The sequence below is a fragment of the Lepidochelys kempii genome, chromosome 4 (genome assembly GCF_965140285.1).
Source record: "Lepidochelys kempii isolate rLepKem1 chromosome 4, rLepKem1.hap1, whole genome shotgun sequence".
Lineage (NCBI taxonomy): Eukaryota > Metazoa > Chordata > Testudines > Cheloniidae > Lepidochelys > Lepidochelys kempii.
In genome coordinates, this window is record NC_136383.1 from 29,954,990 (window position 1) to 29,980,329 (window position 25,340).

General features: G+C 43.6%; 1 protein-coding gene across 5 annotated transcripts in view; it reads left to right on the forward strand.

The window, feature by feature from the left end:
* Positions 1-838: 838 nt before the first annotated feature.
* The window catches only part of NPNT (nephronectin), a 91,566-nt gene continuing 67,064 nt past the window's right edge, over positions 839-25,340 (forward strand). The window contains exons 1-4 of one of the 5 annotated variants that reach the window (XM_073340843.2): positions 1,103-1,180; positions 2,761-2,848; positions 4,000-4,100; positions 21,245-21,295. In XM_073340843.2, coding sequence (XP_073196944.1) covers positions 4,025-4,100; positions 21,245-21,295 — 127 coding nt within the window. In that variant the 5' untranslated portion in view covers positions 1,103-1,180; positions 2,761-2,848; positions 4,000-4,024. Of the gene's footprint in view, positions 1,181-2,760; positions 2,849-3,999; positions 4,101-21,244; positions 21,296-25,340 lie in introns of all 5 variants that reach the window. The other 4 variants (XM_073340840.2, XM_073340842.2, XM_073340841.2 and 1 more) reach the window with 4 other exon arrangements.

Here is a 25,340-nt window from a genome sequence, read left to right on the forward strand (position 1 = left end):
AAAATTCAAGATCATTCCTTATCTTCAAGGCTCTCAGTGTCTTGAGCCCAGGATAGCGACAGTGTCAACTAAAATTCTGGGCTGAGGCTTGTCGTTGAAAACTGTGCCCCTCTGGCACAATGGAACTTCCCACCACCAGGGCAGAAACCTGAGCAACCCTCTGGAACTCAGTGTAACTTCTCCCACTAGTAAAATAAACAAGGCTTGGGCTGTGGTGCAATGTATTGATCCTGCAAGGTGCTGAGGGCTCAGTACCTGCTTCGCACCTTGCAACATCAAGCCCCCTTACAATTTTTAAAATACTTTCATCCTGCCTAAATTGCACGGACTGAGATTCTGCGAGGCGCTTCCAGGAGGTGAAGCACAGACGGGCAAAGCCCATGGAAAGTGGGGGGAGGGGCGGCAGTGGCTTTAAGCCCATCCGGTTCTGGGCTGGCCCGGGGGCCCAGTGCAGCTCCTGGCGGGAAGTTAAACGGAAACCTCCAGCCGCAGGGGTCTGGGTAGCGCGGTTTGGTAGGAAGGTATTTGTACAAAGCCTCTACTTCGTGGCAGCGTCGCTTTATTCGCTGCCAGGTGCACCGAAGATGCGGAGTGCGAGGCAGGGGCGGCGGCGGCGTGTTGTGAAACCGGCCCCTTTGGCCAGGGGCTGGTCCTGACGGAGCCCCGAGAGCCGTGCCGTGCTATCCCCCCGGCGGGGAGCGCGCCGCTTTCTGGTTGCCCGAGCGCAGGGGCTCGCTGGAGCTCGGGGAGTTTGCTCGACGCCGCTCCGCTCCCTTCGCTTCCCCGGCGCCCCTGCTGGCGGCGGGCGGCGGCGCCTCGCCCCCGCTGCACCCCCCGCGCGCTGGGAGGGAGCGCGAGGGGCTCGCGGCTGCCGCGGCCGGGCGGCTCCCACAGCAGCCAGGATTAGCAGCCGCCGGAGGCCCCCGCAGTTCAGCTTTCGGCGCGGGGCGGCGCGGCGCGGCGAGGCGGGGGGCGGCGCTGCGAGTGCCTGGGAGCGGAGCGGCGAGCAGCTGCGGTGCCCTGCATCCCTCCTCACGCCGCCGCCGCCGCCGGGGCCCCTAGACTTTTTATTTAATTTTTTTATTTTTTTTTTGCTCCCTCCAAACATGGATTTGTTCTTCCTGAGGTTACTCGCGGTGGCCTGGCTTCACCTGGAGGCTGCGGCGGAGTTTGACGGAAGGTAAGGCGGGGGGAGAGAGCCCCTCGCCAGCACTGCCCTGGCCAGTGGCTCCCGGGGGAGGCAGGTCTGTGGGGAGAGGCAGCAGAACATAGAAGTGTAGTCGCTTTCCCTGGGGGTTTTGCTTAGAGCAAAATGTAACGAAAAGCACCTGCAACCCCCCCCCCCCCTCGCACCCCCCGAGCTCTCAGGCGCGGAAGGGGCTCGTGGGGGAGAGAGCAAGGTCCAGGGCTGACAGCGTGCAGGCGCTTGAAGCGAGGGGATTTGAGTTGTGCCGTGGAGTTGATAGAGGCACCTGTGAAGCTCAAGAGACACCAGCCATTCGGCTCTCTCCGACCCTTTCTGGCAGAGCCAGTCCTGAAGACTTGGCATCTAAATATAGTCCGAAGTTTTCAGTGTAGCGATCTAAACCTATTTTTTCCCCTCGTGGTGGGAAGCTAAGAAAAGGAACTAAGGAAAACTCAACGCTGATTGTCAGGTCATAAACAAGTTGGTCTCATTGTTTGTATCTTCAGTTTAGGGAATGACTGAGCAGCCGCAATTGATTGTCCTCTTTTGAAACTTCGACTTACCTAATGGCAGGATTTTACTTTTTCTAAAGAGACATCTATGATGGACAAAAGTGAAGAACTGAATAAACTGTGTTTACATGTGCGGTGGAGGGATGAGACTTAGCATCTTATTTGTTTTTTTTCCACCACTAAAAAAAATTTGTGGCCACCCCAGATTTAACCTTCATGAGTCTCCCTCCCCCTGTGTATATCTCCCTTTCACACTCATATATATTAGTGTGTTAAAATAATTCTGAAAAGCTACACATAATATAGTGTCTTACATGAACATATCTCAGCTGTAAAGAGATGTGAGATATGCATGCTATGACAGGTTTGAACAACTCCAGAGTTCTTTTAACTTTATTATGCAGCTGATACTCCTACGGGCTACATCAGTACAGCTGAAAATTCCAACCTGTGTATTATCTATGTATAATTCATCACAACAAGTCCTGGATGATTTGATCCTTTAAAGCAGGGAACCTATGGCATGCGAGCTGATTTTCAGTGGCACCTCACACTGCCCAGGTCCTGGCCACCGCTCTGGGGGGCTCTGCATTTTAATTTAATTTTAAATGAAGCTTCTTAAGCGTTTTAAAAACCTTATTTACTTTACATACAACAATAGTTTAGTTATATAGTATAGACTTATAGAAAGAGACCTTCTAAAAACATTAAAATGTATTACTGGCACACGAAATCTTAAATTAAAGTGAATAAATGAAGACTCGGCACACCACTTCTGAAAGGTTGCCGACCCCTGCTTTAGAGGATCATTAAAAATGTATGTAGAAAGTCTGACTGATGCAAAGCATTCTCACTTCTGGAGATTGGAGTTCAAGCTAGGGTCAAAAACAAGTGAAGCCTTGAGGTTTTAGCCTCCAGTGGAATCCTCTCTACATTCTCTCTTCTCCACTCTTCTTCCCCACTCCCCAAGCCAAAAAAAAAAGCACACCTGGCTGTTGTAAAGCTTACTGTGGTCTTGAAATGAATGAACTGGGAAGACTGAATTGGTTTCTTGCTTCTCAGGACTTTGTTGACAGAGGTGAACTAGCTGAGGCTAGTGAGAAGTAATGCACCCTCTTGCGTATCACCTGGCATAAAGCAATTTGAAGAGGTATGGGGCTTGGTAGGCAGTCTTTCATGGCATCTAAAGTATACAAATTTTATTTATACAAAGTGTGTGTATACACACACACACACATTTTGTATATATATGTGCCTATAAATTAAGTATTGTTCCTGATGATTATTATTAAATCATCAAATAAATTATTATGATTATTATTAAAAATTATACACAAGTGCTTATGGACATATACCGCAAGATTTTTAAAAATGCTTCATATAACATACAAACCTAAGTAGTGCCAAGAGCCATTTAAATAATATACTGAAAAAAAATAGCAACTCAAGTTTAAACATGAATCTAGATAAATGAAATGTGAAAATAAGTGTTGAGGTACAGGAATGTGTGTAATCAATATTGTTAAACTGTGTCAAATTTGGTGAAATATTTAAACACAAATATGGGAGTGGTTCATGTATAATGAAAGACTGAATAGGTTTTCAAATGAAAACATTAACTTTGCTTTACTGTACATGGAAATCAATTAACATGCACATACCAAATATTTATTTTTATTATTTGTTCAAATAGTTTTTTCTTGCTTTGTTTTACATTGTTGTTAAAATGTAATAATTTTATGACATTGCTTTCTGAATATTTAAGACTCCAAATGTAACCTATTTCATTTCACAGGGATGAGACCAAAAAAAAAAAAAAAATTAAACTCCCCTTTTCCCATTATTGCCTGTTTGCAAGACAGAAACTTGTCTTAATGTTTGATTTCTAGGACAGGTTTTAAACTTAGCCATGAGTTCAGATTTGTGAAATCAAGTTGAAACACTGTTGATGACAGTTTATTACTTATAAATGTTGTAAAATTCAGATATCTAATATTGCTTATGACCATCCTGTGAGTGGCAGCAGTGAGCATGCTACAAAGTATATTAGGTGCTGCTATTTCTGGTTTTAAAATGTCTCTTTGGTTAACACCTCCCCCCCCCCGCCCACACACACACACTGTCAGAGTTCTACACTAGGACAGAAATACTACAGACTAATATTAAAGCAGATATTATAAATATTTATGTTAACCAGAAAGATACTTATTTTAAAAAGTAGCATGGACGTTCTTTAAAAAAGATTTATGAATTGTAGATAAGGGTGTTTTTGTTTTTGTTTTTTTTAACTATCTTGTGTAGGTGGCCCAGACAAATAGTCTCCTCTATGGGATTGTGTCGGTTTGGAAGTAGAATTGATTGCTGCTGGGGCTGGGCCCGTCAGTCATGGGGGCAATGCCAACGTGAGTATTATCACTGCTGGGGCTTTTAGCCACTTAGAAGGGGCTTGTACACACCTATGACTAGATTTCACATATTCACATACACACATAATTGCAGGGTTTATGACATAAATGGAGCATATTTAAGGGACACGGTCAGGTTAAAAAAACATACATTTTAAGAAGCAATTTGTGTTATTAACAGCACCATAGATAATTAAAGCTGAAAGAAATATTGAACCTAATTTACTCTTTTGCTATTAATACTGTTGGTTGGTATATTTTTTCATTAAATTTTGTTTAGGCAATGAAAATAGACAAGTCAGTTTCTCTTTTGTTTCTCATCAATTTCACTCCCTAGCTCTCATGGCCTAGGAGAAGGCTGCAGTGTTTTGGATTGCAAAAACTGCAGGGAGGAAATATTTACATCCTAGGGAAAACAAACAACCTATTGCTAGAATTTGAACAAAAACATCTTGGAAATGTTCCTTATTGGTGTTAGGTTAAAGCCTTCTTTCATAACCCAAACTACGGGTTTAAATCAACCTGACAGTGTCCTTTTAATATTAATAGAGACATATCTGATTTTTTTTCCATTGTTATAATCCTTGTTATAACTATTGATAATCATATAAATAAGACTTCATTAAATCAATTTTAAAAAATAGCATTACACTGGTAAGCAGAGCAATGCAAAAGTGCAGATTTTTTTCCAGGGTGGGAGAAAGAGATCTCAGTTACATTTATAGGTTTTCGCCCTGAAAACACTTAACTCGTGGGTAGTTTCCCATAGGTGTTTGCAGGATCAGATCTTTGGAAACTTTTGCATTTTAATCCAGAGGCAAAAGCTTGCAAAATTAGATGAATTTCTGCCAAACAATATACAAACAGAGCTAAGAGGTGAACATTGATTACTGCTCATTTTGCAGTGCTGTGAAAGTAAAGCAGCAGGTGAAAATGACAGCAGAGATCCCAGTCTAGTCTCTAAGCAAAGGTTTTGGTCAAATCTGTAAATAAAAATAATAGTTACCACTTATAAAGGGAGAAGGTTAATACAGTACAGCATTGAAAGGATAATAAGATGACTAATTAAAAATAGATGTAAAGTGCTATTGGAATATAACAAGCATGAAATTCTATTTAGCACCCATGAGCCCACATCATCAGTCCTTTGGATTTTAGAACTGCAGTTTGTAAGAGAAGTAGTCATTTCCCTGATATAAACATTTGTAAAGGGAAGGATTGCGCCCAAGGGTAATAGAATCTATGGCCATCTTTTATAACACAAATATACAAATGAAAATCAAACCGAGAGCATGTGTATCATACTACAAATACTCTAAGCAGCAAGGCATAAGTGAGTTTTACTAAATAGTTCTCCTGGTTTCCCTTTCCCCAGCTAAGTTCTCACTTTTGTTGTGACAATGAGCTGAGCTCACCAGGGTGGTAACATTCAGATGGAAACCAATCTGTATTTCATATTTGACCTTCAATTCCCCACCACTGCCAATTCTGCTTTGATGTACGTCCTGTATTATAGTTTCAGGAAGTGAATGGCTCATGGTGATAATGGCACAAAATACGTAATTAAAGTGGAAAGTGAATTTTTATTGCCCTATAGCAAAAATAGTGATGAGCTTAATTTTTTCAGTTTTGTGTACAGTTGGCATGAAAATGTCCCTACAGTTCTAGGAGTAAAATTTGATACTGTCTTTAAAGTTACAGTGTTGCTGTCCTAAAGCAATTACCAGCTATGAAATGGGAGGGTAACAGAGTCCTTCATTCTGTCTCTTGGCAGCATGGAAGACATCACACAAACTTTAAAGATTTCTCCCCCTTTTCCCTGTGGTCTGTATTCTCTTTAAGTGTGTATGTTCCATGTTTCAGAATTATGGTAGTGTTCTGAATATGTCTCAAAGACACAATTAACCATTTTCTAGCAGAAAATAGAGGAGTATTCCATCTCTTTAAAAATCATACTTTCATAATATTTCTTATTTAGTCACAGGAGCTGTTTTTAGTTGACCCATAAATTGTCCTTGAAAATCTGACGCACAGATTTCAAAATCATACTGCTTAGATTTGATTCAGGCACAGAGTCAAGTCCAAAATTATCCTAAAAAGGAAGTTAATTATGGATGGGCCTCCCTCTACTTATTTCTTAACTGACATGTCTAAGTGACTTTGTGGGCATGCTTTCAAGTCTACTTATGTGAAAAACGGGCATTTGTTTGCTATTCTGAAAATTTCATATCTTCTGTTTCAAACTCGGTGGAATATTTGGTAATTTATTCCTGATATCACTGCTTCCAACAGGGATAATTGGAAAGTATGTCAAGGCTACAAAATTATTATTATTACTTATTTAACTGCAAAGAGGCATCTGATCCTAATGCCTTTAGAATTCAGTCATAGAAACAAAAGGAGTCAGATGCTTCCTACATGTGTATTTCATGAACTATGGGGAAAATGGTTCTATTGTTACTGTGAGGTTTTTTCATAAACACGGGTAACCATATTATTGCAGTCTAAATTTTGTATTAGAATTTTATTTTAGATTAAGGGAAATAACAAAACAAGGAAGAACAAAAGCTAAGTGTTCATGAGATAATACATAGTTAGTATTGTCTCTGTCACATGCTGCATCAACTATGCCTGACAAAATGGCAGCAGCTCCTACAGACCACCAGTTTTCAATATTTACAGATGTAGTACAAAGAAAACAGTTGCCTTTCGGATGTCATGGTGTCTCTCTGCTGTTTGTTCACATTATGCTACTTACTGCTTTCGTTACTGGATGGTACACCCTTCCCCTTTTGCTACTGATTCTGTTTTTGAATGATGTTAAAAGCTTAGAAACATTGACTGGCTGCAGTTCTGATGTCATTATTTGGGTGGCCTTGTATTATAAGGGGCTGCTCTGTTGCAGCAAGCACATCTATACTAATTCCCACTACATAAATCTTTCATATTTTTTCTGTTCAGATTTTGGAATTGAATAGGGATGATGTAATTCATAGTGACTGTAAGAATAAGTTTTTTTCAGATTCCCTTTAAAATATTTTGTAGACTAAAATGGGGGCAAAAATCTCCCCCTTATCTCTCTTCTGCTATATTTTTAAAAACATAAAACTCCAAGCCTATTATTTTCAAAAGACCTCAGCACCCAGCAGCTCCCATTGAGACACTTATGGCCAAATGACTTCCAACATGCTGAGCTCTTTTGGAAAAACTGGCAATTCCTGTTGGTGCTTAAATGGGAGACAAACTCTTGTGTGGGAAGGGGAGGAAATCTGGCTGATTATGGATGCTGAGTCCTTTAGAAAATTCTGTCCTGTAGCTCATGATGGGAGGTTAAACTAAATGAAAGTGAATCTTTCTGATGCTGGCAACTAAATTGCAAATCTGCCCTCAGCTATCCATTTCAGGGTGCTGGTGGTCAATCTGAGAGATCGAGCTGGAATAGAAAAAGGCAATCCAGGCCTCGCTGGGAACTTTCAGAGTGTTTACTGTACAGAGGGAAATCACTGAAAAGTTTCCAAAAATGCAGGTGTGCAATTATTCTCCTACTCCCATTATGGTAAAATAAAACTCCCAGTGAGAGCAGAATTGCTGTCTATAAGCAGGCTCTCAATATGCACAGGGCTTCTTCTACTAGCCATGTGTTTTCTTTGCCACTTCTGAGCCCACTATTCAGTGGAACAAATCTCATTTATGCAAAGATAAAAAGTATTGAGTGAGAATTAAAAATAAACCTACAATGGACCAGACTCAGAAGTGAGAAGAAAGTCTGGAGGGAGTTTAAATTGGGGTAACTTTAGGGTGACCATATTTCCCTGAATACGGGGCATCTGGTAAAATTACTCATTCAAGCGAGTTCAATGGCAATCAATCAGAACTATGCTGTACAACGGTCTGTTGTACAATATTCAAATTAACATCAAGCTGACTGAGCCTCCATTAAAAAGAAATATTGTGCAGCTGGATTCTTTTTATTTACCTTCTTATCTTTAAGGCTTTAGGGTTCATACAGGGAAGGGTGACACATGACCCTCTCCCTATCCCCCAGACAGGGAGTGGTGACCTACTGACCCAACCATCCTTGCCCGGCGCTCTCTGCCCTCCATGCTTGGCTGGGCCCTTGGGACAGACCCGCCTCTCATGGTACCTGGAACCGTGTCTTCCCAAGGCAATACATTGGGGGAAGGGGGGGAAGCACATTCAGGGTCACATGCCCTCCCTTCCCCAGATTTCTGCCAGGCTTCACACCAGAATGTGGACAGCAGCTGCCTTTTGGCACTGTGTGGGAGGGAAGGGACGGGAGCTGCTTCCAGTTGCAGGGGAGGATGAGGGGGAAGAGATGACCTGGCCTGTGTCTTCGGTGAGCTTATCTCTTCTCCTTCAAGAGTAGTCCCTGTGGGTGCTCCACTTCAGGTCAAGGTGCGTCCCTGTGCCTTTGATCAGAGATTTTCGCAGCAGTTCCCATACAGTCCATGCACACGTGGTGCCTGTCTTACACGCTGTCAGTGCTTGAACAGCGTGTGCACGGCCCGGACTCCTCAGTTCCTTCTCTACCATCCACTGCCAGAGACAGAGTTTAGCAGTCCCACTAGTTTCACTCTTCATAGCCTTTATTTAGATACAGTTCAAGTAGTTAATTAATTTTTTGTTACTTATTTAGATAAGTTTTAGTTATTACTTATCTCCTATTTAAAAAAAAAAAAGTCTTTACCTCAGAGTTCGTGACTCCCAGTATACCTGGTTCTCCAGGCTTCAAGAGATGTATAACATGCAGAGACACCATCCCCAACTCTGATGGCCATTCTCAGTGCATACTATGTTTGGGGGAATCTCATATACCCCCAAAATGCGTACTCTATAGTAAACTTAAAGCCCGGACTCGGAAGGACAGTGACCTCAGACTGAAGCTCATCCTCCTGGAAAAGTCCTGGGCCAGCAGTCTTCCTCCCAACAAAATTCACCACCGACATCCTCAAAGGATTTAAAAAAATGGCAAAGAAATGACTAGCTTCCTTACCTCTCAGGGAGCACAATCTTCCAAGCAGTGGTTGACGACTTCAGCTCCGTCAGTGCTGGCCGCTCCATGGCTCAGCACGTACACTTCTCCAGGCACTTCCGGCACCAACTGTCCATCGATGGCCACATGCTCCGGTGCCGAGGCTCAAGGCTTTGAGTTGCCCGCTTCCAGTGTGGCACCGTCGGTCACTGACAAGAACCCAGTACCGACTAATGTAACGACACTGATGCCATGAACTACTGCTGCAGCGCTGATGGATCCAAATTTGGCACCGATTTAAGCTCCGACCCCTCATGCTGCCTGTGCCATATTTCTCAATGCTGACCCCTGGGTCTGTAGCGCCTACACCATCGGCACTGGCTCAGCATTATATATAGCTCAGGCAGCTATATCAGCACAGCACAGAGCACGGCCAGTACAGACTCTGCCTCCTGCATCGGCCCATTCTTGATACACGGCACTTCACCATTCAGCACTGTCAGCCGCCACACTGGTCCAGTTTCTCCACCATAGAGACCTGGCTATCTCTCCCACCCCAGAGTCTCCTCTACTAGGCACTGATTTCTCACCGGAACCATCAGCACCTTACTTACAGTTAGCCCCTGCTCCTTCACACCTCTTGACTGAGGAGGAGGAGGATGTTGATGGCGTTTTTTCTCCACGCTCTTCTTCCCCTGTTAAGACATCTGTGACTGGAGGACATCTTCGATCCCACTCCTCATATACCAGGGAATTCCCACCCTGGTATGGCCACCCTTGAATGGGACTACCCATACCCTTCCCCGGCCAATGGCCATGCTGGAATCCCTGGGAATCTTATAACAGACATTCTAGCACTCGTCCTACCTCACGCAGAGAGGATCATAGATCTCCTCCCCCAACCACAAACAACGATGCTGAGCTACACGACGAACCAACAGCTTCACCAGCAGAGGACGTTGCGCCTGACACCTCTCCAACTAATAAACACTCATCTATCTTGCCCGAGGAGGCTATTATGCCTTTGCCACCAACAGCTGACAATTTCATACACTTCCAGGACTTGTTTAAAAGAGTTGCCGATCAGCTCAAGATTAATCTTGAGGAAGTGTCTGAACACCAATATGAGCTTACTGACATTTTACAACTCACCGCCTCTTCCAAAATAGCATTGCCGATCAATGGGGCCATCATGGAACCAGCTAAAACCATATGGCAGACCCCGGCCACTATATCCCCAACCCGCAGGAGAGCAGACTGCAAATAGTACATCCCCTCCAAAGGTTCTGTGTTTCTCTTTACACACCTGTTGCCCAATTCGTTGGTGGTTGAGGCGGCCAACTAGAAAAATAAACAGCAATATTTCTGGTCTACCCCATCTGATAAGGATAGCAAGAGGATGGACTTATTTGGCCGTGAAGTGTATTCATCTTCCACCTTACAATTTAGGGTGGCAAATTATAAGGCTCTATTAGCAAAGTATGACCACAGGAACTATGCTAAATTCATGGAATTTATTAATGACATTCCTGAGAGCAAGCAGCAACAATTTAAAGCCATGGTCTCTGAGGGACAGATGATATCCCATACGGCTCTTCAGGCCACCGTTGATGCTGCTGACACAGCCGCCAGACCAACAGCACAGCCACTGTCATGCGGTGAGCCTTGTGGTTCAGCTGCTCCTCCTTCCCACGGGAGATACAGAACACTGTCAAAGATCTTCCTTTCGATGGCGAGGAGCTATTTGCAGCAAAAACGAAGAACCCAACAATGACGCCCCCCACCATCCACGGCATCTCAACCCCCTCCACCGAACAAGCAGATTTGAAGCCTTGGTCAAGGGTATAGAAGACCTCCCACGCACTCCAGCGCCTACTGCAACCATCCATCCTTTTGGACACCATCTGCTCCCATTTCTCACCAACTGGGAAGCTATCACTACAGGCAAATGGGTCCTAGAAATCATCCGATCGGGCTATATCATGCCCTCCCTCCCCGTCCCTCTTCAGGGACCCCTTTCATGAACACTTGTTCTGTCAAGAGGTGTACCATCTTCTATAACTAGGAGCAGTGGAGAAGGTACCCGCTCAACACCAGGGGAAGGGATTTTATTCCCGCTATTTCTTGACCGAAAATAAAAGTGGGGGGATGGCGACCTATTCTTGATCTTCAATAACTAAACAGGTTTGTCAAGAAACAAAAACTCAGGATGGTTATACTGTCAACAGTCATTCTGGCATTGGAGACAGGACATTGGTTTTCAGCCCTCGACCTGCAGGATGTATATTTTCATGTCACTGTACACCATGCCCACAGACTCTTTCTCAGATTTGTGTTGGGCGTGGATCATTACCCGTACAGGGTTTTGCCCTTTGGCCTTTCAACTGCTCCCTGAGTTTTTTCCAAAATTCTAGCACACCTCAGAAAAAAGGGAATCATTATTTTTCCTTACCTGGATGACTGTCTCCTGAAGTCTCATACCTGGTCAGAAGCCATTCGAGGGACCACACATTGCGTCCACAGCCTTGGCCTGCAAATAAACATAAATAAATCTACTTTACATTCTACCCAGCAACTAGACTTCATAGGAGCCCACCTCGATTCCACCACAGCTCTCGCATCACTTCCAAAGGACAGATTTCACACACTGAGTAACCTAATTGTGAGCATACAGAGAAGCCCACAGGTCACCGCTCGAGACTGCCTAGAACTGTTAGGCCACATGGCCGCATGCACATTAATCGTCATAAACGCACGCCTGTGTGCGATGCCTACAGGACTGGCTGGTTAGCCAGTCTACAAACCCAACATGCATAGACTAAGCAGACTGCTAACTATGCCCTCAAAAGTCAAAGATTCGCTCATATGGTGGACCCTTTTTCTCAACCTGTGTTTTGGGGTCCCCTTCCGGCAGGATCCTCCCTCCATTATCATCATGACGGATGCATCCCTCACCGGCTGTGGAGCACACCTGGACCATCTCACGCCGACTCAGGGTCTCTGGTTTTCTACAGAAACCATGCTTCATATAGACCTCCTAGAGCTCTGAGCTGTCCGCAATGCCTGCCTCCATTTTCTTCCCCTCATCAAGAACCACATGATCAGAGTCATGACCGATGACATCTCATGTATGTTTTACATAAACAGACAAGGGGGAGCTCAATCCCAGTCCCTGTGCAACCGAGGCTATAAAACTTTGGAATTGGTGCCTCCAACACAATATTCACATCTCAGCCTCACATCTCCCCAGGTTCTCCAAACACCACAGTGGATGAGCTCAGTCGATCCTTCCCCCTCCATCATGACTGGGAGCTAAACGACACCATTCTACACAACATTTTCCAGAGCTAGGGCTGGATCTCTTCACAACTACAATCAACAAAAAATGTCCAACATTCTGTTCCAGAGCAGGTCTGGGAAAGCATTCTCTGGAATATGCATTCATGATCACTTGGCACGACACTCTGCTGTATGCATTCCCACCAATACCTCTGCTGAACAGAGTGGTACAGAAAATAAGGACAGACAGGTCCCAGGCCATTCTAATTGCTCCGACGTGGCCCAGGCAACCATGGTACCTCTTTGTCCCGATCTCACTTCCCCCACTTCCCAACCTACTATCACAACACAGGGGCCAGTTATATCACCCCAATATAGCGATGCTCCACCTCAAAGCATGGCTACTCAGTGGCTCTCCAATGAGGAACTAGCATGCTCAGTACAAGTCCAGGCAGTTTTATTACACAGCAGGATACACTCCACGCTCACTACCTATCTGCAGAAATGGAAAAGGTTCAGCACTTGGTGTTCTGCCAGATACACCCCTCTGGCTTCCGCCCCTCTTCCACTGATTCTAAACTACCTTCTAGAACTCGAGGTAGCTGGGCTTTCTCTGAGCTCAGTAAAGGTTCACCTAGAGGCAATCACAACATTCCACCACAAGGTAGATAATGCTACTGTTTTTTTGCCCATCCTGTCGCCAAAAGATTCCTCAAAGGTATCCAAATGTTCTACCTAGATATAAGACCACCGGCTGAGCCATGGGACCTACACCTGGCCCTCACAGCTTTGATATACAACCTTTGAACCCTTGGCTACCTACTCCCTTTTACACCTATCCATGAAAACTGAGTGAGTAGCAATTACATCCACCAGCTGTATGGGGGAACTTGGAGTGCTGATGGCCGAACCGCCGTATACTGCCTTCTTCAGAGACAGTTACATTTCGTATACATCCTAAATTCCTTCCTAAGGTGCATTCGTCCCTTCACCTAAATGAACCTATTCACCTTCCAACATTCTTCCCAAAACCCCATGCTAATGCATTTGAGGAAGCAATGCACACGCTTGGCATTCTTAGAGCGTTATCCTTCTATCTTGACAGAACGAAGCCATTTAGACAGATCCTTAGGCTCTTTATAGCTATCACTCAATGATCTCAGGGCAAAGGGATCTCCACCCAGAGACTATCCAAATGGATATCAGACTGCATAAGTTTGTTACCAGTTGAAACGAGTCCAACCTCCTGTGGCAATCAAGGCACACTCTACGAGACCCGTGTCCACTTCCGTAGCATTTTTCTGCAACGTCCCGCTTTCCGACATATGCATGGTGGCCACTTGGGCGTCAGACCTTATGTTTACTAAACTTTACACTCTCAGGGTCCATCATCGACACCCGACTGGGTCAAGCTGTCTTAACAGCTTTCTTACCAGATCCAAAATCCTGACCATTCTAAGAGATACTGCTTTTCAGTCATCTGGAGTGGAGCACACACAGGGACATCTCTCGAAGGAGAAGAGGTGGTTACCCACCTTGTGCAGTAACTGACATTCTTCGAGCTGTGTCCCTGTAGGTGCTCCACTTCCCACCTCCTCCCCTCTACCTCGGAGTTTGGAGCAGGCTCCATTGTAGAGAAGGAACTGAGGAGTCCGGGCTGTGCACGTGCTGTTCAAACACTGACAGCGCACGAGGCAGGCACTGTGCATGCGTGACCTGTATGGGAACTGCTGCAAAAATCTCCGATCGAAGGTGTTGGGATGCACTTCGATGGAGCACCCATAGGGACACTCATCTCAAAGAATGTCAGTTACTACAGAAGGCGAGTAACCTTCTCTTCTCTTCTTCTTCTCGTCTGTGACTGGAAGCAGCTTGTCCATTCCTGCCCGCACACTATCGAAAGGCAGCATCTCCAGGCTGCTGCTGGCCACCAACATAACCCAGCTGCCTCCTGTGCCCCCACCCTGGCTACAGCATGGGCAGGAAGAGGTTAAGCTCTAAGAAGGCATGTGCACCAGGGCCTAGGAAATCTGACTGCAGGGGCTTCAGTCCAGCCAGAGGGTGGCTCAGCAGGGGAGGGTGCCTAGGGGACAGAGAAGCCCCACGCTCCCTGGCGGCAGGACTCAGAGCGGAGGGGTAGGGAGTGGAGAGGCTGCTGTGGAGACTGTAAGTCTGGGGCTTGAACAGGCTGGAAATCGCTTCCCCTCCATTCCCCTGCCACTCCATAACTTAGCTGAGGGGCAGAGAGGCTTTCCCATGCCAGCGCTGTGCACATGCTGGGCTTGGCTCCTCCAGGCCAGTGCCCCCGGGCTGGAGGATCTTGGGCTTTCCCAGGGTGCTAGCCCAGCCAGAGGCAGTGGAGGAAGGAAGGAGTCTGCGGGCAAGGCTGTTGGTGAGCTGAGGAGTCCAACCAGGGGCTAGTTCCCCACACAGCATTGGGAGCAGGCTATGTCCTGCTGGTGGGGATATGGAGGAGCAGCAGATTTGGGGGGAAGGGAGCAGTGAAGAAGCAAAGCAGGGAGAGGACATTGAGAGGTGGAGCATGTAAAGGGCTGATGGGTGGGCAGCAGAGGTGATATATAACTGGCTGCTGCATGGCGCCTCCCCACACTCACCAGCCACTACAGCTCGCAGGGCGCAGCCAGTGCCGGCTGGAAACAGGATGCGGGGAGGCGGGCACGGTCCTACTGGCTGAGAGGTGGCATGCAGTGGGGGCTGTGCTGATAGACCATAGTGGGGAGCGGCCAGCCCCGTGTGCTGCATCTTCACCCCACCATCAGCCTTGCACACCCAACTCCATTGTCAGCCACTAGACCCCCACTTTCACCACTGGTGGGAGGGCGGCTGGCAAGCAGGGATCTTCCCAGCAGCAGGACCTACCAGTACTGATGGGGAGAGTGGGAGACAGAAAATACGGGACAGTGTGCCCGTTTTTAAGAAAAAAAACTGGGACTCCTGCAGGAGGGCTTAAATATGGGACTGTCCCTTTAAAAACAGGACATCTAGTCACCCTAGATAACTTATGCCTTCTTATGACCTCTCTAATGTGCATATTTTACCATTTAATACTCCTCCTACACTGGCTTAGACTTCCTTACTTCTCTAGACTAACACAGACTCACACCTACTTACCAAGATGTAATTTATACCTCCCACACTCATCACCTCTGAATTTGGCCTACTGAGGCTAAATTAGTGTCAGGGAATGGAAGGTGGGGTAATTTGTAGCCATCAGACAGGAGAATAGGAAGAATAATAAACAGGTGGGGGAAGAAATTGGTTCTTGCTTTAATTTTACATCTTTTTTTCACCTTTTAGTGCCTCAGTTTTTAAATTGCACAAACTTAGATTGTTACACATAGATAAGCAGGTATGCATTAGTCTACTTGACGGTTAGTGAATTTGCAATGGCTTGAACATCACCACTAACTTGGGCCCCTCACATCTGTACCATTTCAGTAAAAATAACCTGCCTAATTGTTAGAAAGGAGATAAAGACCTATGCTAAACATTATGATGATACTCCCAAACTCTCCTTCCAAAACTGGCACATTCAGTTGTGTAACATCCTCTAAAGAAATAATTGAAAGAGCTCCCAAGTATTTTGGATTATGCCTCTGATGTTTTCCCAGAATCAGTTTGTGAACACCAGCACAAATTCAAGTTAGCTATCTAAATCCATATTGGGGTTCCTAAATAAAAATAGCAAGATTTTCAAAGGCACTGATCACCTGCAGCTCCAGATGATTACAAAGAGACTTGTATGTGCTCAGCACTCGCAAAATTGACCCAGGGGGATTTAGGAGCCTAATTTTAGAGACTTTTAAAAATAATTCTTATTTAATACAGTGAAGGATCAATCAGTGTTTCTGGGATTTATAGGTCTGATGTGGAGATTTGGCTTGTGGATTAAACCTGGCATACAGGCCTAAGTTTGAAGTGGCTGAAACTTTTAAAACCAATATAATAATTTAATTGGTAGTTTATGTCTATATATATTAATAAAAATGGAGACATTCAGCTATTGAGGCCCTGATCCTGCAAATTGCCTTGCACAGGCAGATCATTGCAGTTGTTTGGAGCTCCCTTGATTTCAGTGGGCCTGTGAGTGTACACCGCGATTGGTCCATGTGGAGTGATCTGTAGCATTTCAGCTTTAGTTTGCTTTTTTGCATCTTTAAAGTCCAAAACTGAAATTATTTCGTAAATTCCCAGTTGTGCAACTCTTACTTAGGTAGTAGTATTGTGTCTGCAGCAAGTGCAAGATATGGATTCTTAAAAATATGACAGGTTTCAGAGTAGCAGCCATGTTAGCTTGTATCTGCAAAAAAGAACAGGAGTACTTGTGGCACCCTAGAGACCAACAAATTTATTTGTGCATAAGCTTTTGTGGGCTAAAACCCACTTCATTGGATGCATGCAGTGGCAAATACAATAGGAAGATATATATATATACACACACACACACACACACACACAGAATGTGCAACAATGGGTGTTATCATACACAAAATATGAAGCTCTCTTGGGTTTTTACATAATGCCTATTGCTGTGGTATCCAAGTGCTGCACAAAATTAAAGCCCAGCTCATGTGGTCTTTTTCTCACTTCCTGTCTTCCGCCAGTCCAGAGTATTTTGTTTACAGCATAGATATCCACAGTACTCTTTTGTTTCTAATTAAATTTATATGCATTTTTACATATGTGCCCACATGTAGTGAATGCACTTTAAAAGCATGTATGGATAACTGTTACAAAAAAGACAAGCCTGTCACTTGATTAGCTTAAGACAACTAACTGATGAATCAGCTAGGGTTCAACGGTTCCCCCAGTTGTAGTAGTGCAAAGAGGACCTTCTATATGGAAAACTCCTGTTTTGTAACCAGCTTTGCAATGGACCCGCTGTCTATTCCCAAGGCCTCCTCCATGGGTCTGAAATGTGCAGCTGGGTATGAGGTGAGCCAAGATAGGAAAGATTTGGGCGTGCATCCCCCCCCCCCCCCCCACCCCTTCAGGCACCAGCAGAAAAGTTAGTGGAAAGTTAATGCAGCCTCAGACTGCTTGAATTGTTCAGCCTCCATATCTATGATAGGAAGCTCCTGGGCAGAAGGAGATTCCAGAGGCAACAACAGCTCAAGGGAATCCTGGCAGCCTATCTCCAATGGAGCTTCCCTGCCAGTGAGCTGACAGGGCACTGAGAGTCCCAGAGCTGGTAATTAGCCTCTTTCTGACCAGTCCTGGCCTCTGTATATTCTAGGATATCCACAGAGCTTGAGGGCAGTCCTCTGGTGGGAGAAACTGCATTCCTCTGATGGAATGGTTCAGAGACTACCCTATGAAGGTAGTTGTCTTCTCACCAGGGTTGCCTCCCCTGGATATTTCTATACAAGAGGACAATCCAGGTCTAAACTTGCAAATGTCTCTGTTGGGCCAGATGTTGGTATAAATCAGCAAAGCTTCAATGAAGTCTGTGAAGCTGTGCTGATTTACACTAGCCAAGGATCTGGCTCAACCATGCTGAGGAATATGTTAACTGGCCAGATGACATTTATAAATGATGCACCCAACATTACTGTATACTGAAGAGGATTAGTCTGGGGTTTAGCATAACAGATAGCTAAGGTACAGGATGAAAAAGATATTGTTTCAATGCAGCGCCTTATAATAGAAATTATATGGCCCATGAAACACCCTCTTGTTTTTTCAGCATGAGAGTGGCAGTTCTGTACCTGCCAACAATTCAGTGTGGTTTGTTTGAGGTTTCGCCCCCCACGCGCATTATTTTATCTAAGCAATAATCTGAGTTTCTCGTAGGAGCAGGTATTCTTTGTTTTACTTATTGGTCCATTTGACTGAATTATTCACTTCTATGTTGCTAAACAAGAACCTAGATTCTAGTCACATTACAAATGTATGGCCACTGAAAGAACCACAGAAACAAGATTGTTTCTATATGTCCATATATTTCTTATGTAAGATGCACCTGCTTTGGACCTGCCTGCATGCCTATTTGCAGCTCATTTGTATGCCAGTTTTACATAGTTAAGCTACACTAAACATTCATGCTGTGTGTTGCCCAGTGAACATTTGTCTTCCATTTTAAATTGTCTGAAATTGTAGTTGAAGTATAACACCCAAGATATAAACTTCTTTTAGTAAATAAGGTTTTGAGAATGAGAAACTTTATTAAGATAAAGTAGAAACCAAAATGTAAATCTTTTGAAAGAATAGCTATAAAAAGCAATTTGAAGTTTCATTTTGAATGCAGATTGGACAACTCCTTTGCTAGGGACAGTGGTAAGAAGAAATCTTCCTACATTCAAAGATGTGCAAATATGAAGGCTAAATCCTCAGCTGAAAAAAATTGGTGGTAGCTATTCTGTCAGCTCCTCAGCTGGTATGAACTGGTACAGCTCTACTGAAGTCAATGGAGCTGTACCAATTTATACCACCTGAGGATATTGCCATCTCTTCAAATACATAATGCCATTGGACAGAAAGTTAGAAGTGGCATATCAGTAGGAAGTGTTTAACTGAAATAAAATTCTTACTGTAGATTTTTTTAAACAGTGATATAATTTATTACCTTCAGCCATCCAACAATGGAACTCTCCTTAGCAATAACAAAGTCTATGTGAGATGTCCTGAGAAGTCTTTAATGGTGGGTGTACTTAATATAGCATCTACCTGTCATCTTCCACCATTGAGCATCTTATAAAGAAATTTTAACAAAAATAGGCCAATGATCAAATTTCCTACCATCTTCCACTGAAGTAATTGTGATTATGTTTTAATGGCATAGGTGCAGGGCAGTCAAAGGAATTAAACAATTCAATACTCATCCCATTGGTAAAAGTACTGTATAAGACTACACAAACCAGCCCCAGTAATGCAGAAGTGGCTTGGTAGTTTTAGCCAATCATAGTAAAATGCACTATCACAGAGCTGTCATATTACCAACACCAACGAGTGGGGCTTTCACAAGTATACACAGAGGGTGCTAGAAATGTAGATGTAACCAAGTGCTTTGCTGGAAATTTTGCATGATGCTGCCTTCTCACAATAGCTGCGGAGAAGCTATATGGTAGATGCTGCTGCTGCTGCTCTTGTCTTTATGAGATAAAATACATATTTTTCTAAATTGTGTAATATATTGATAAACATTTTAAAGAGAACTGAAAACACAAGGGTTTATACTCTCATTGATGCCTGCATGGATGTTTTTTGTAGCTCTCATTAGCATTGATGGGAGTTACCCATATAAATCCCTTCATGCATTGATGGGAGAATAGGCCTCATTGTTTAGGATTCCTGTATTCTGGGCATAACAATGCTTTAAATGGAAATGCAATTCTGTATGGTCTAAAATGCACTAATCTCAACTAAAAGCAAAACCATGCTTTGTGTCGCTAATGAGCCTTGGAAATACTGTGTTGAGACAGATTGGCTGTTTCCTAGAGGGCCCATTAAAATCAGTAGGATTTTTGACATTGACTTCAATGACTGCATGATTGGGGCCTAATTTAATCTGGTATAATTCACTAGATTTGCACATATATATCAATATATTGCATATCTATTTTATACATATCTATTTTTTTTGTAAAGAAACAGAAGTTTTTTGTGCATCTTTAAATATTCTAAAAAAAGAACAGACATTTGTATACAGAACTGCACTACTGCTTTAATATTGCTATGTAAAACAATACTGTGGTTTTGCTATTTTTATTCAATTACGTTTTTCAGTTCAAAAGCATATTGTTTTAAAATGTCAGAAAATATTTTAAGTGGTGTTAAAGAAACAGTATCCTCCTCTCTCAGATTGCACCCATTCCACCTGCAAAATACAAGAATTTTGTAATCTATTTTTTTTCCAGTAGTGTGGTTTGGCCATTTAGATTTTTCTCTTGTAGCGCTTAAATGTTACACTTAGGGCCTGTTCCAAAATTGATGGAAATCCTTCCATTGACTTCAATGGGCTTTGGAACAGAAATTTAGGGACTTATTATTATTCTCTCCCTTGTTTTACATTGATGTAACTAGTGTAAGTGAAATCGGAATCACATTCTGTGATGCTAGAAAACCAAGAACTGTAAGTTTCAGGCTATTTGGTACATTATGTTAATTTACTAATCTCAGCTACTTAATGTAACTGACCGTCCATTTTATTTGCAAATATTTGAACTGGGAAACACAAATCTGGTGTTTGGATTTTATTTTGTTTTAGGTTATTTAATTACATATGTTAATAAGAGTAGAAAAGGTTGCTAAGTATTTAATTCAGATGACAATCAAAATTTAAACACTGTAAAGATGACCAGCAATTTATATGCCAGCATCTTTATTGGTGACAGCTATTCTGATACTTAAAGTGCACATTATTTTAATTACACAAAAGTTAGTATCCAGATGCTAACTCCTTTTATGTTGGCTATATGGGAAAATCTACATGAGCTTGTATATTTAAATGAAAGGATACTGTTTCTTTAAGAAAACCATGTTTATGTTCTGTTATTGAAAACACTGAACTTTGAACCCTGAAATAAGATAATTTTTACAGCTGGATGAAGTGGCTATTATACTTTGCCAAGTTGGAGCTCATTGACTGAATAAGAATAGCATAACATCATTAATTGTCATCACTTTTATATAACATCATGTATTTGTTAAATCTCATAACAAAATAGTAAGGTGTTTCCATTTTTAAATATGTCCCAGAATTTTTTTTTATTTCAGAGAAGCTTTGACTGTTAAATGTGTGTAAGTCTCCAGGAATGTAGCAAGTTGATAAAAACCCAAGCCAAGTCCATCTTCCTTACAGAAAAAAAAAAAAAGCTGGAATTTCTTTTTTTGGACATTTGTTTTGCAGCTTTCTACGTCTTAAGGCAGAGAATAGCCAGAATAAGGTGCCAGCCCAAAGGTTAGCTAAACATATTTCTTGAAATAATTTTGGCAAGCCTATGTCTTGGTGGCATGGTCTCAAAATCAGAAGTTTACATGAGAAATATAAAGAAACTTTAATAGATATTAATTTTAACATTTATTTTTTACTTATTTTGAGGGGGTGGGAGGAAATTTGTAGAGAGATGACTGTTTTAACCACAGATCTAATAATGACTAATGTAAATTTAGTATTCAAATAATCCATGGGCTTTTGTTCAAGGCCCAAGCAATGTTTTTCCTGTCTGGAAATCTAATGTACTTTCAATGCCACATTTACAATCTGATGAATTCAAGAGGCCTGATTCTGCTCTCACCTACATCACTGTGAATAAGGAGTAACTCCACTGAAGCCAATGGGTGTTAAATTTGTGTAAATCAGATTAGAATCAGATCCCAGTTCTGTAGTGCAACCAAACATGATGGTACTCACACTAACCTGCCTTTATCAGGAATTTAAAATTCAGTGATTATTGAATCCATGAAAAATTCAGGTAACAAATGTTTCAAAACAAACATTTGTGTTGGTAAAAAGCACTTGTATAAAATATTGTTGTGATGTGACTAAAGCCATTTAACATGTAAACTGGAAAATTTGCCCCCCAAAATTAAATAAATAAATGATTATTACCTTTTTGGGGGGAAATTTTCACTTGGTTTCTAAGGAAAATACTTAAGCATGTGGTTAAAGTTAAGTGTGTGATTAAGTCCCGTTAATTTCAGTGGGGACATTAGCATGTGCTTAAAGTTAAGCATATGCCTAAGTGCTCTGCTGAACAGGGATTGTGGTCTGAATTTACATGTGCATTGCAGTACCCTGCAAATAGCTATAATCAAGCATAGAGTTTATTACCAGAGATAGTCCCCCATTGTTTGCCATATATTATCTTGATGTTCAATTGACACATGTGTATGTGCAAACTGAATAGTTCTGACTGACTTGAACAAATGTAGTAGTTGTGCATCTAACATTAGAGACTTAAGCTTAACTTTAACGTTGACATTGTGCCTCCTGAATGCTATAGGTAAGTGTAAATGGTTTTTGAAAGATGTTTTGAATGAGTCTTTAGAAAAAGCATGCATATGTATGTAATATTTTATATAATATGTATTAAGGAGCTGGCAGGTGGGGCCAGGGGGCGGAGAGGAGCCCGTATCTGGCTAGCTGGCTGAGAGAAGCAAGTGGTGGGCAGCGGAGAGCCAGTGGTGAGGTGGCTGGTGAGGTCTCAGGGCGCAGTAGAAGTAGAGCAGGTCGGGGCCCCTTCAGAGCATGGGCCCAGTTCCATGGCGCCATTGCAAACCAGATACTGCCTAGAAATTGTGCGTTTGTACTTCTAATTCTGTTATTTAGGAAATAACATTAGTGAGTAATTCTGTACTGTATGTTATGGTTATAGTATATTGGAAATGTGATCCTTGGGTAAGACGTATTTTTATAATCTAATCTATTGTATAGTAGGTTAGACATTATTTTATATACATTTGGGCAGTAAAACCATGTTGAAGGAACTTATCTGGTCCATTTTATAAGGTAGATAAACCACAGAGATTAACTAGGTCAAAATTGACGTGGATAAAGCAGATTGTTAAAGTTTTACTTAGTGTGTGAAAATAATGTACTGTTGTTTGTACCTGAAAATGTGCTAGGAAGGTGATGGGGGCATAGTGGCCAAGCTTCAGGGAGAAGACATTGGTAGGAGTCATTAACCAGAGGGGATAGTCAGTTGGTCACAGCGTAACAGGGATCCTGTTTCAAGGTTCCTATATGTGAACGTGTTTATTTCCTTCAGTGTAGAAGTCTGGCATTAGGGGAACACAGGGAATTGGTGAAGGAGATTCAGGGGAAGTATGTGGAGGATTTGAAGATTAGGAAAGAGATTTTGTTCTGTATTCTGAAGTGAACAGGCATCCAGTACAGGTATCTGAGACTGAGTGATGTGTTACTGTCTCCAGGCAGGTGCATACATGAGGAGCTGCATTTGGACAAATGGAATTTAAAATATTGTGTTTTAGGTGGACCATAAAGAAAGAGTTTATATTACTTAGGAAGAGCAGATGAAAACAGAGGAGTTTTGACTGAAGAATGGTCAAGACAGTTTGTTTCCAATGTAGGCGATCTGGGGAAGGTAGAAAACAAGTTCTTAAGTTCTTGACCTTGAGTTCAAGGTCAAGTTGAACATCTGAGTTCTGAAGATTTGAGGTGAAGTTCAGATTTAAATTGAGAAGGCAGAGAGCAGATGGCAATTTGGATGAGGCAGTTCTTATGGATAGAATACCGTGTGGATATAATATATGAAGGAAGTTCTACAGAACAAGAAGATGACAAGCCAAAGAGAGAGAAACTGAGAAAAGGGGAAAAACAGTGATGAGTAATACAGATTGAGTGTATTCTGCATAGAAGTGATATTCAAGGATGAATTCAAAAAGAAGTACCTGGAGACATTTTAAAAGGCTCTCAGAATGCTGGGGGACACCTTAGTAGAAAAATCTGGAATTTCTATTGTCCGTCACAATATCCATCTCCTACTCCTGGGGGAATTCTGTACCACTGCACATGCGCAGAATTTATTTCCCCCACAGATTTCTTTGCTTCCCCACAGAAAAATGACTTTCTGACAGAAAAGCAAAGGGAATCCACAAGAGCGGTCATGCTTCCCTCCCCGGCAGTGTGGGTGTGTCGTTTCAGGCACTTGGAGGAGCTGTCAGAGAGAGAAATCACCATGGGTTGGGGTGGTCTGGGGACACCCAGGCTGGTGCTTCCTGCCCTGCAGTGGGCTTGGCTGCTAGTCCTGGCTGGGCAGGGGAGGATGGGTTTTATTCTTCTGCAAGGAATGGTTAGGGCTGGGGCCAGATTAGACCCACACCTAGAAACCTCCCCTGGCTGCAGGAAGCTCTGCCTCCCCTCACTTCATGCCCCCATCACTCCTCAGCCATGGGAGGGAGGGCTCACTGTATGGGGAGCTGCTCCCTCATCTGCCCAACCCCTGTGCAGCTGGATCCCCCTCCCCCACAATACACAGAACCACCACCCCCACTGAGCGCTCTGCACCAGAACCCTCATCTGTACCCTGGCTGAGCTCTTCCCCCCTGCACCTGAACCCCCCTGCACCCAGATCCCTCCCCCCGCATTGTTCCCTGCTCCCCCTGCATCCAGACCCCCACCCCTCCATCTGGATAACTCGCCACTGAGCCCCTGAAACTCGAACCCTCAATCTGATGAGCCCCACCTGCCCTGCACTCGGACCACCCCGATGAGCTCTCCAAACTTGGACTGCCACCCTGATGAGCCCCAGTACCTTGACCCTCCCCAACTAAGCCTCTCTCTCCCAGCACCCCCCCCCCGCTGAGCCCCCGGATCCCCCGCTGAGCCCCAACCACCTTCACCGGGACCCCACTGCAGAGTCTCATTCCCCTGCACCTGGAGCCCTACAAGAGCCTTGGTGCATCCAGATCCCTCCTGCGCCCGGACCCCACACCAAGCCCCTTGCACCCAGATTGCCCCACACAGAACTCTCTCACGCCACAGCTGGATTCCCCTATACGAAGCCCTTCCACATTTGGATCCTGCCAGGCTGAGCCTGTCTGGTCTACACTTGGATCAGGGGCTAGGGCTTGGTATGCATGTGAGACTGTCCCTCTGGCTATCTTGGTGAGCATGGCATGGAGGTGCAGGGCCCTGGGGTGTTTCTGGGGCAGGCCTGGCCCTTGTACTGAGTCAGGGTAGGGTGCAGCTTCACTGCTGAGACAGTGTTCCAGGGGGGTGGGGTGCCAAGAGGCTGTAGGATGATTTCCCTCCTCCATGCAGCCAGTGGCCTGTGCTCCCCACTGCCATGTTGGAGCCTCCACATTTATTTATTGACAAATAAAGCATGCAGAATTTTAAAATGTTGTTTGCAGACTTTTTAATTCTTTGGCACAGAATTCCCTCAGGAGTAATCGCCCTTGGAGGTTAGCTTAAAAGCTAATTCTGTGCGGCTGCAAAAACAACTGGTTTGCCTGAGCCTATGCTAGAATAGTCAATGTGA